Here is a 12,340-nt window from a genome sequence, read left to right as displayed (position 1 = left end):
GATAGATAGATAGATAGATAGATAGATAGATAGATAGATAGATAGAGATGTGTGTGTACATACATAATATATATAGAGAGAATATGCTATCATCTATATGTACATAGTATTTCATGTTCTACTTTTCCTCACTAAATATCTCATATCCACATTTCTATTTACTAATGATTAAAAATATTTTATTAGTTAAAAAAAAGAAGAAGAAATTCAGCCTGGATCATTTTCTTCTCTATACATGGAAGATGTCTACCTTTGATCATTAATTGAACTCGGTTGATCCAATTTGTGATTCCGCCATAAGAAAATGAACTCGGTGAAGCAAACTGGCTTATACTCTAAGGTGTCAACGAGGTTCCAAAAGAGTGCAAAGAAAAAACGTTCTTTTTAAACAAGTCATAGAAAGCACCTTGACCTGTTCCTTCCCCTGAAGTGCTCAGCAAGCAAAACAGCTCACTCTCAATTTTGAAGATCTCTTTGAAACACAGAGATTAAGAGAAAGAGATGTGATGCGGTTTTGTTGTTTTGAATGTTCTTACAATTTTCACACTGAATTTTAAGCAGGAAAAATTACCATCAATATTTTTTTTCTTTCTTTGGAAGATGAGAAAGTAGGGACTTTTGTGAACCACAAATTACCCACAGCCAAGGTAAGCATATTTCACCACCAGGGAACCCAGTGTTCCCTGAATTTCTATTACTAGTCTTAACCAAGAAACTGAAGCTTTATGGTTAGTGAAGGGGGCTGAGGACTGAACTTGGAGACCTTGCCAACATGAGGATTGTTGTTGTTAAGTGTTGTCACACCAGTTCTGACTCATAGCAGCCCTGTTTACGGATTCAGAGGAGCAGATAGTGAGTTTGATCTACCAACCTTGGCAATCCAGTGCTTATCCTACAGCACCACCCCAGGACTCCTGTAGGAGAAAGTGGGTAGTCCAAAACTGCCACCAACCTCCTTGCAGATAAGATTTCTTGTTGCTTCTAGGTGACATCAGTCGGTTCCAACGCATAGTAATTCTAAGTGCCCCAGAACAAAACACTGCCCATTGTGCCACCCCACAATCAGTTCTGTGTTTGAGCCCATGGTCAATCCATCTCTTTGTTGTTTTTGTTAAGTGCTGTCCAGTTGGTTCTGACTCCTAGCGACCCTATCTAGGGTTTCCAAGGAGTGGATGGTGGATTCGAACCACCAACTTTGCAGTTAGCAGTCCAGTGCTTATCCTACAGCACCACACCAGGACTCCATCTCATTAGGGCCCCTGAACCCACAGACCAAGACCGTCTAAATGCATTTCTGGTTGTGGTACTGAAGGTGGGGAGGAGCAGCTTCCTAAAATGGTTCAAACTGCAATCTCCCCCAATCTAGAAGCCAACTCTTCCAAATAAACACAAGAGGCACTTCTCATGACTCTAAGCTCCTAGGCTTTCATGCTTACAAGCATGTGCCTTGTGTGTGTGTGTTGTATTCTGGCAGAAACTGCCGGATGTTGACACGATTCACAAACAGCAGGAAAGCAAGCCAGCGTCCATCCTGCCAGAACCGCTCCTGAGTCCTTGTCCTTTTCATTCCTGCCAACCTAACTGATTTCCATTTCCCACACTTCCCATAAGGTTGAACATCTTTGCATATGTTTATTAGCCACTGGGAGTCTGGGTGTGGTGCTGCAGGACAATGAACTTCAAGATTGGTCTGCTGTTCAACACCATCATTTGCTCCTCAGAAACCTTAAACAGGGTCTCTATGAGTCGGAACTGACCCCACAGCATTAACAACAATTGGTGGTGGTTATAATGGTGGTGGTGTGCTGTAGAGTTGGTTCTGACTCATAGCAAGCCTGCATAGGGTTTCCGAGGCTATCAATCTTTATTGGAGCAGAAAGCCTCATCTTTGTCCTGAGAAACAGTTGGTAGTTTCGAACTGCTGACCCTTGAGGTTAGCAGCCCAACTCTGTAGCCATCACACTACTAGAGCTCCTTACAGCAACAATTAGCGACTTAACATTTTCTCTCACTGAAGTTTTATCCATATCTTTTGTTCAGTTTTCTAACAGGTAATTTGTCTTTTTCTTATCAATGTGAAAAGGTTCTTTGTAAATAAAAGATGGCAAATTTTGCTATCTTAATGAGTCCTTCTCCATACTAAAACTTGGGCTGTTTGGAGTCCTGGTGTGGCACTATAGGATAAGTGCAGGACCGCAAGGTCGGTTTGAACCGCAAGGTGGGTAGTTCAAGCTCACCAGCTGCTCCTTGGAAACCCTATACTGGGTAGCTATGAGTTGAATCAAACCCGACGACATTTAACCACAACAACATCTTACTTGGGAGTCCTTGTGTGGCACTGTAGGATAAGCACTGGACTGCTAACCACAGGTTGACAGTTCAAACCCACCAGCCATTCCTCAGACACCCTGTACAGGGTCACTGTGAGTCAGTACCGACTCAATGGCACTTAACAACAACAACATCTTGCTTAAGAGGATCACTCCCAAATGTTATAAATACTTATATTTCCATATACATACTTCTTCTATTTTATACATATATATACACAGGTTCACATATATACATGCAAATAGCTTCTTTGAGCTAACAATGAATCTTTAGTAATAATTACATATAATACTTTAGAAGAATTAATGTTCTTGAGTTATGGTGTTGGAGGAGAATATTGAAAGTGCCATGGGCTTCCAGAAGAACCAATAGATCTGTGTTGGAAGAAGTGCAGCCAGAGTGCTCCTTGGAGACCAGGATGGCCAGACTTCTTCTCTCATACTTCAGACATATTGTCAGGTGGGACCAATTGCTGGAGAAGGATATCATGTTTCATAAGGTGGAGGGTCAGAGAAAAAGAGGAAAACCCTTGGCTTGGCAAAGTGGCAGCATCAATGGTTTCAAGTGTGGTAACAATTGTGAGGTTGGCCCAGGATCAGGCAGTGTTTCGTTGTGTTGTGCATAGGGTCGCTATGGGTTGGTGCTGACTCGATGGCACCTAACAACAACAACACATACAATGTTGCAGTGTGCAATGTGCTGATGTTATGGTTTTCACAGGTTCACATGTTCAAAGATGCGATTTATGAGGATACTGAAAACTAAATAAATATATATATTTGACTTATATGAGAATCAACTTACAGCTGAGCTGTTGAAATACTGTCCCAGCAGTATGTCTGGGACAACCTGTGGATGACAGATAGATGAACCACTAATCTATCTGTAAGGAGATGTGTGCAGGGAGGAGGGGATGCTGTGTTTCCTAATGGATTCCCCACGTACAACATCAAATTCATCTGAGCTCAGTATTAAACCACACAGGCCAATGTCTAGGTTCAGTCTCTTGAATATTCCAGCTCAAAGAGCATCTCCATCCTTCCATAGGATGGAAGCTGGGGTGTTCTCTGCCCTCGAACCCACCATCCCCTGTGCAGCCAGGACCTGAATCTCTCTGTCCACTTCTCCACAGTCCCACTGCCCCACGCTTGGTCCAAGCCCCTATTGTCTCCCCAGCACCCTCTGCCCTGGCTTCCTGGATCCACGCTCACCCCTTCCCGACCCAATCTTCTCCACCTTGCGACCAGGAATCTTTCTAAAATGCAGACCCCATGGCCTCATTGACCCCTTGCTGTCAGGATGCAGTCCAGACTCTCAAAGAGGGCCAACAGAGTCCTGCAGGATCCAGAGATTTTTGTACCCTCAGGAGGGTGGGGTGTGGAATGCAGCCTTCCTTCTAAACTGTGCCTCCAAATCTACAGTCTAGCTACAACCAGTTACTTTCAATGTTTCTGTCTGAGATAAGTATATTAACCCTCAACTGGAAGTCCTCCTTCACCCTACTGCCCACCCTCCCCCTGGAGAATGCTGCTGCTTCCTGAAATCATAGCTTAGTGGCCCCTTCCTTTGACCTGCCAGGTTAGGGGATGTACCACCTTCTGGACTTTCCCAGCATTCAGTCTGCCGGAAGGTCAGTGCATCACCTCTTACCTCCCACTCCAGGCAGGGAAGACAGGGCTTTACCAGAGGGGGGTCACCCAGGATACATGGGTTTACTTGTACTTACCTACTCATCTCTAGTGAACAGTTTCACATGGGTTTCAGGTATGAAATTGTTCACTACAGATGAGTAAATAAGCACAAGTAAACCCATGCTTATCTTGCATACCAGCTAGTCCATCCCTGTTGCTATCATTGTATAGTGACCCTGTCCAGGGTTTCCAAGAGTAGCTGGAGGGTTTGAACTGCCAACCTTGCAGTTAGAGGTCCAGTGCTTATACTATCCCTGTTTGGAACTAGACATTTGAACAGAGGCTTTGATTCTGTAGGAAGGTGCTGTGGGGTTGGGAGAGAGACAGATACCAGCTAGCCCTAAAAGCAGATTCTTTTTTGTTCTTGAAACTTTTCTTTCTGAATTAGGTGAAGGTTTACAGAGCAGATGGGTTATGCATTCAACAATTCAACCACATTGTGTCTCATCTTGTTGATTACAATCCCCATAGTGTAACCATTTCCTCCTGTGTTTCCTGTTTCCATTCCTTCTTCTTTCCCAACCCTTCAGAACTTTATCCTTGGACAATCCTGTCCTTTTCATCTCAAATGATGTGCATACCTCAATAGCGTTATCGTAGAAGCAGAATCTTTGATGTGGTGAAGAAATGTGAAGTTGTTCACTACAGATCAGTAAAGAAGCACAAGTAAACCTGTGCTTACTTTATTAAGAAATCTGTCACCTGATATATCTGTTTTATCACTATATTCCCTGCATCCACCAGAGATCTGACATTTTGGGGGTGCTCAGTAAATATTTGCAGGGGGGGAGAGGAATGAGAGGATGGATGGATGGATGGATGGATAGATAGATGGATAGATGGATGGGTGTGGCTGTGTCCATGACAAATACAAACTGCTCGGCCGAACCAGCAAGCATCCCAGCGTCTGGCCTGCAGAGGGCGCCAGCCCACCTTGCTGTCTCCCACAGAAGCCTTCAGAGCAGGGGACTTGCTGTCAGTCAGAGCGTGCCTACCGCTCAGTGGTCACTTGGCAGTGCTGAAGATTAAGTAGGAGTTGTTTGCCCTCAGTCCATGTATAGAGCCTGAGTTTTCTCCCCTCACATTAAGCGACAGGTACCACCTACTTTGCTATGGAATCCAGTCGTCACTGTAGCAACCATTGGCAGGTTTCCTGTCCCCAGATGGGGATGTGAGCAGAGCCAGAGAAGGGGGACAGGAGGAGAGACAACGGAGACAGCTGATGAGAGGGGCTGCAAAGCTGATCCTCTTGGAGAAGGAAGAAACAGAAGAAAGTTCTCTGTCTTCAGGCAAACACCCCTCTCTGTGTATCTGTCTCTGTGTATCTGTCTCTGTGTATCTGTCTCTGTGTGTCTGTCTGTGTCTGTCTTATTCTCTGCCCGTGTGTCTCTCTGTGTGTATGTGTATGTGTGTCTGTCTCTGTCTCTCTCACCCTCCATCCTTTTATTCGAGAAGGGCCAATTCCAAGTCCAGACTGGACAAGCCCCTGCAAGCAGAAGCATCTGGGGGGAGATTCTCTCCTGAAAGCAGCTTCTTCCGGACTTGGTGAGCCGCCACTCTGATCACCCCTCTTGAGCCATGAACACCTCCTGCTGCCTGCTCTCTGCTCAGCCGATGCTGCCCAACGCCTCAGAGCACCCCATGGCTCCATCCTTGACCAACCAGAGCAGCAGATTCTGCGAGCAGGTCTTCATCAAGCCCGAGGTCTTCCTGGTGCTGGGCATTGTCAGCCTGCTGGAGAACATTCTGGTCATCCTGGCTGTGGTGCGCAACGGCAACCTGCACTCGCCCATGTACTTCTTCCTCTGCAGCCTGGCTGTGGCGGACATGCTGGTGAGCGTGTCCAATGCCTTGGAGACGGTCATGATCGCCGTTGTCAACAGCAACTCCCTGGCCTTCGAGGACCAGTTCATCCAGCATATGGACAATGTCTTTGACTCCATGATCTGCATCTCCCTGGTGGCCTCCATCTGCAACCTGCTGGCCATCGCTATCGACAGATACGTCACCATCTTCTACGCGCTCCGCTACCACAGCATCATGACTGTGAGGAAGGCACTCGGCATGATCTCGGCCATCTGGCTCTGCTGTGGCATCTGCGGCGTGGTGTTCATCGTCTACTCCGAGAGCAAGATGGTCATCGTCTGCCTCATCACCATGTTCTTCGCCATGCTGCTGCTCATGGGCACGCTCTACGTGCACATGTTCCTCTTCGCCAGGCTGCACGTCAAGCGCATCGCGGCTCTGCCACCCGCCGACGGCGTGGCCCCGCCCCAGCACTCGTGCATGAAGGGGGCCGTCACCATCACCATCCTGTTGGGGGTGTTCATCTTCTGCTGGGCCCCCTTCTTCCTCCACCTGGTCCTCATCATCACCTGCCCCACCAACCCCTACTGCGTCTGCTACACTGCCCACTTCAACACTTACCTGGTTCTCATCATGTGTAACTCAGTCATCGACCCCCTCATCTACGCCTTCCGGAGCCTGGAGCTGCGAAACACCTTTAAGGAGATTCTGTGCCACTGTAATGGCATGAACTTGGGCTAGGATGCCAGGGCCAGGAGCAAGGGGATAAGTCTGCTCCTTGTCTGACCCACCAAGAGGTTTACAAAGAAAACAACGAACGCATTGCAGACCCAAAATATGTATTATCAGCCATGATCTTACATGTGTTTTTCTTTTTAAAGGTGCAAAGTCTTTGGAGAAGAAAATGATATGTAGCAGCCTTTCTGACAGAGTCCAAGGTGGGTAAGTCATAAAGTCTGATTTCTCAAAGGATCACGGGGTGGGGACTGAGTGGAGGATGCTCCGAGCTCTATCTGCACCCATTGCTCTACACCCCAAGTTCGCACATCTACTTCACGGTTCTCTTCAGGCTTCCTTCCATTCAGGCCAGACCGATGGAATCTCATCTACAGTGAACGGGGTTCAAATCTCTGGCTGACAAACCTGCTACAGCTACCAACCTTCCTCTGTCAGCTGCTTAGATGCCTCTTCCTTGAGAAGAGACTATGACTTTTTACACTGTCGCTCCCTCTCACAGAAAGACAATTTTCTAAATGCAATTGTCTCATTGGGAAAAGGAATAATGTTAGGCTGACTTTTCCTCCGGCCCCGACACTCGCTCTCCCTCACTCCAGAATAAAAGCATGGGGGTGTGACCTGCTCCTCTTTTTTCCTGCTGCTGCTGTTGCTGGTGGTGTTGTTGTCACTGTTGTTTGGGGCTATTGTGTGGGGGTTTAGTGCATTAAACCTAAGGTAGCCATCCAGATGCTAATGAAAGAGAGGCAAAGTGCTTGGGACAATCAGAGTATTCCTATGTAAAACGTATTTTGATACTTGCTATTTTAAAGTATACATTACTAGACAATGCATGGAGGGGATTGGAACCATGGCAATGTAATGATATACGATGGAATGAATATGGAACTGAGGTTCTCTCATGTGAACGATCATATAATTCACAATAAAACATTAAAAATAAATAAATAAATAAAATATACATTATTCCTTTGTAAAAAAACCCAAAAACTCCTTTTTTTTCTCCCTGTGACTCCTTTTCTGTCTATAAAGCAAGAAAAGGAATTGCAGTGGCAAAGAATCAGTCCCCTGAAATTGTTCACTGCAGTCTCAGGTAGTTTGAGACATTGTGAGATAACCAGGAAGCTGGGTGTTTGCTTAAGATTTCTTTCTCTGCTCATCCTAATCACTGTGTCACTGTAATATGATTTCCCCAATGCCATCTATGAAAGAGAATGGTGGCTTTTGAGTTTCACTGTTCCTGATTCCTTGTTTGACATAGTGTTAGCATGGGACTGATCCTGTTACAACATCAGTACCTTGTCAAGCCAAGCAATTGGTTCCTGTAAGTGTAGGGAGAGATGGGCTGAAGACTGCAGCATCGTACAAGCATCCAGCCGACCCGTTCCTACCCTGGGTAACTTGAGTGTGTGCCTCCGAGCTGCCCTCACATCTTCCTTCTCATGAATTCTTATACTTGGTTGTGTCTTTAGTCAGCTGTGATACGTTTGTCTTGTGCTGGAATACAATGGCTTTTCTTTTTTGTACTTGAAGATCTGCTAATATAACTTTTGTTTCCTGCTTTGACTGTGATGTTTGGAAACAATAAAAGTTGTCATGGCTGCTAAGTGGGCGTGTGTTCTGTTGAAATGCACCCCTGGGGATCCCAGACACTGCTGCAAAAGTCACAACACAACTCATGACAGTTTTGTTAGCAGCATAAATGGCCCCACTGACCACAGTGATGCCTTTCAGCCAAATTACAAAACCCTCCCATCTCGGCTCCAAAGATACCAGGCTGTGTTCCCTGGGCCACCATCATCCCTCACTATATTAATCAGGAACCAAATACTATGACTTGACCATGTCACAGAGTAAACGAGGAAAATTGGAAAGGGAATTTGCCAGAAATTGTATTCACAACAGCTATGGAAATTATGGGGTCCTTTCTTAAAGTAAACAAAACAAAAATAACTTGTTATTCCAACCCATAGCGACCCTGTATTGGGTTTCCAAGGAGCAGCTGGTGAGCTTGAACCACCGACCTTGCAGTTCAAATGACTTTGCAGTCAAGACACATTACCCCACAGCACCACACCAAGACTCCAAAAATAACTCACTCTTCATCAATTTTCACATCATTTCATTTTATTCTCTAAAAAAAAACTCCTCAAATAGGTGGAGTTTATAGACAAAGAAACTTTACTCAAGAATACCCAGGTAGGTAAACAGTTTAGGGAGTTCCTCAAAAAGTTACATATAAAGTACCATATCCCACGACCATCGAGTCTATTCCGACTCATAGTGGCCCTTTGCGGTTTCTGAGGCTGTAAATCTTTATGGGAGCAGAGAGCCTTATCTTTCTCCTGGGGAGTGGCTGGTGGGTTTAAACTGCTGACTTTATGGATAGTAGTTCAGTGCTTATCCTAAAGTGACAACAGGGTTCTTTAAATTGTTGTATGCTGCCAAGTCGATTCTAACTGAGAGGGACCCTGTGTAGGGTTCCTGAGAGTGGCTGGTTGGCTTTGAACTCCCGATCCTGGGCTTACCAATCCCACACGTATCCTACAGCGCCACACCAGAGATTGTTGTTGTTAAGTGCAGTCGAGTTGGCTCTCACTCATAGCCACCCTATATAGGGTTTCCAAGGAGCAGCTGAAGGGTGTAAACTGCCAATCTTGTGGTTAGCCATCCTGTGCTTATCCCACAGCTAGACCAGGACTCCACAACGTGGATGAACCTTGAAACTATGATGCTGAATGAAATAAGTCCGGCACACAAAGACACATATTCTATGGAATATCTAGACTAGACAAATGTCTACAGTCAAAGAGAAGAGGAGTAGAGACTTGGAGGAAAGAGGGTTAAACACACACACAAATGCAGTTCTATTGAGTCAGTTCGGGCAGTGACTCCGTATAGGGATTTCAAGGCTGTAAATCTTTGCAGAGACTCTCATCTGTCTCCCTCAAGGTGGCTGGTGGCTTTAAACCATCGACCTGCAGTTAGCAGATGAGTGGTAATTAGAGGCTGGGGGGAAGAGGGTACTAGTGAAGAGTTATTGCTGAAAGGATACTGAGTTTCTATTTGGGGTGATGGTAAAGTTTTGGAAATGGATGATGACGATGATAGTTGCACAGCATGATGATTGTAATTCGGGTCCATGAATTGTACACTTAAATATGGTCAAAAAGGAACATTTTATACATTATCTACATTTTACAACAGTGGTTGGAAACAGAATGTCAGCATGCTGATGCCAACAGGAGTCATCATCAAGATTAATACTTGTACATTTCAGTCTGGACCAGCATTTCCACGCTGGGAGGATCACCTGGGCTTGTCCAGTAAGGGCAGATTCTGGTCCAGTAGGTCTCGGGCAGGCCTGAGAGTCTAAGCTCCCCGGGGATCAGCACTGTGGCTCAGTGTAAAATTCTCACCCGGGTTTGTTTCCCGGCCAACACATCATGTGCAATCACCACCTCTCTGTCTGCGGTGTTTACTGCCACCTAAAGTAAAATCGTTTTAGGAAGTCCTCTCTTGTTAACTGCCTTTGAGTCCGCCCAACTCACTGCGACCCCACACACAGTGGGATGAAACGCTCCCCAGTTCTGCACTATCTCCATGGACCCTTGAGGATTGGACCATTGTGATTCATAGACTGATTTGTGGAAGGAGATTGGCAAGCTATTCTTCCTAGCCTGGGTTAGTCTGGAAGGTCTGCTGAAATCACTGACTCACAGAGACACTATGCAAACACAGAATGAAGCATCGTCTGGTCCTGACCCATCCTCACAATCATTGCTACGCTTGATCCCATTGCTGCTACCACTGTGCCAATCTACCTTGTTGGGGGTCGTCCTCTTTTTCGTTGACCCTCCACTTTACAAAGTATGATATCCTTCTCCAAGAACTGGCCCCTCCAAGATAACATGTCCAAACTACAAAAGATGAAGGCTCGCCATCCTGGTTTCTAAGGAGCATTCTGGCTGTACATTTTCCAACACAGATCTGTTTGTTCTGATGGCCCATAATACTGTTAATATTCTTCTCCAACACCTTAATTCAAATGTATTGATGCTCCTACAGTCTTCCTTGTTCACTATCCAACTTTCACATGTATATGAGGTTATTGAAAATACCACGGTTTGGGTCAGGTACACCTTAGTCCTCAAACTGCTACCTCTGCTCTTTAACACTTTAAAGAGGTCTTTTTGCAGCAAATTTACCTAACACAATACATCTTTTGATTTCTTGCCTGCTGCTTGCATGAGTGTTGATTGTGGACCCAAACAAAATGAAGTCTTTGACAACTTCAATCTTTTCTCTATTTGTTGTTGTTGTTGTTAAGTGCCATCGAGTCGGTTCTGACCCATAGCGACCCTGTGTAGGGTTTCCGAGGAGCGGTTGGTGAGCTTGAACCGCTGACCTTGTGGATCAAACCAACTTTGCAGTTCAATGCATTAACTCACTAATGATGTTATTTTTTGGTCCAGTGGTGAGGATTTTTGTTTTCTTTACAATGAGGTGCAACCCATACTGATGGCTGTAGTCTTTGATCTTCATCAGTAAGCATTTTAAGTGGGTGCTATCTGCAAGTATGGGTGTTCTTGTGTATCTCCCCTCACTTCATATCAGCTGGACGCTTCATTCTCCATTCTAGTCTTCTGTGGTCATGTCACTGCCTCTGGGCCCAGGAGTCTCCGGGTCTTGTCGTACTGCTGGCCATTCAGGTCTCCACCTGAGTTCACAGGGGTCTATTGAATGTGGTCAGACTTAGCTCGCAACTTCAATTGCTGTTTTTTCCCCTCTTCCCCTTATCAGTGATCAATGTGGTCACCAGCCAGACCACCTGCCTGCTCATGTATTCCCCTTGAGTCTTAGTCTTGGAAGGGAGTTTGTTCTGAGAGGTCCCAACCACTTCTTTGATGGCTCCTGGGCAAACAACTTATTTGTTCTTGTAGTAATCAATCAGACTGCCATTATTATTTCAGATTTTTCCTGCCGGTCTTTCTTCATGAAGTATCTTCTGTTCTTCTAGCCACTCCAGGCTGGTCTACTCATCCTTTCCAGTGGAAATGTCCTACCTCAGATGATTCTGGATGGGGTTCTGGATTCTACCTATGGTCTTATGAAATGTAAAGGCTCCATAGGAAGCCTCTTTCACTGGGCAATTTCTAGCCCCCTTTAAGGTATTCCAATCAGGTGTAGGCTGAAGATGGACTTGCAAGATTTCTGTAGTGATGTTTCTGGTTATTCCTTTCTCTCCCTGTCAAGTGCCTATTTTGCAATGGTAGGCAAGGGAAACCAAGAGTCAAAAGACAGCCAAGCATCTTAACACAATTCCCCTATTTTACACCTTCAAAATATGCCTCAATCCCTGTATCCCGGAGCCCTGTTGTTCCAAGGTTGTGCATACATCATCATTTACCTCTGTCCCACATAGCCCATTCGAACCTGCCTAACTCCTCTCCCAACAGCCTTGTTCTTCCATTTCCTTCCCCCTTCTTGTGTATTGTCCACCCCACCCCCAGCGCCCAAGCTATCCTGTGTCTATTCCCTACCATGTGCTCTATCTTCCCCTCCCTCCCCTCCTCTCATCCCATACATCCTAGTGATCAGCAAATATATATTGATATATTTCCCCCCTTTTAGGGTAGGTTCTTTTTCTTAGTCTTTTACAATAATGGTCCTATGCAGTATTTCTCCTTTTGTGATTGACTAATTTCACTCAACATAATGCCCTCAAGGTTCATCCATGTTATGCGGTGGCTCGCAGCTTCCTTGCTATTCTTCAA

General features: G+C 45.5%; 1 protein-coding gene across 1 annotated transcript in view; it reads left to right on the top strand.

Moving 5' to 3' along the window:
• MC3R (melanocortin 3 receptor) overlaps positions 1-6,569 on the top strand; it is a 12,587-nt gene extending 6,018 nt beyond the window's left edge. Inside the window, exon 2 of the mRNA XM_006839165.1 lies at positions 5,519-6,569. Coding sequence (XP_006839228.1) covers positions 5,601-6,569 — 969 coding nt within the window. The 5' untranslated portion in view covers positions 5,519-5,600. The remainder of the gene's footprint in view (positions 1-5,518) is intronic.
• The last annotated feature ends 5,771 nt before the right edge of the window (positions 6,570-12,340 follow it).

Source organism: Chrysochloris asiatica, unplaced genomic scaffold (assembly GCF_000296735.1).
Source record: "Chrysochloris asiatica unplaced genomic scaffold, ChrAsi1.0 scaffold00023, whole genome shotgun sequence".
Classification (NCBI taxonomy): Eukaryota; Metazoa; Chordata; class Mammalia; order Afrosoricida; family Chrysochloridae; genus Chrysochloris; species Chrysochloris asiatica.
Note: the sequence above shows the minus strand (reverse complement) of the source record. Positions and strands in the feature narration are given on the sequence as shown.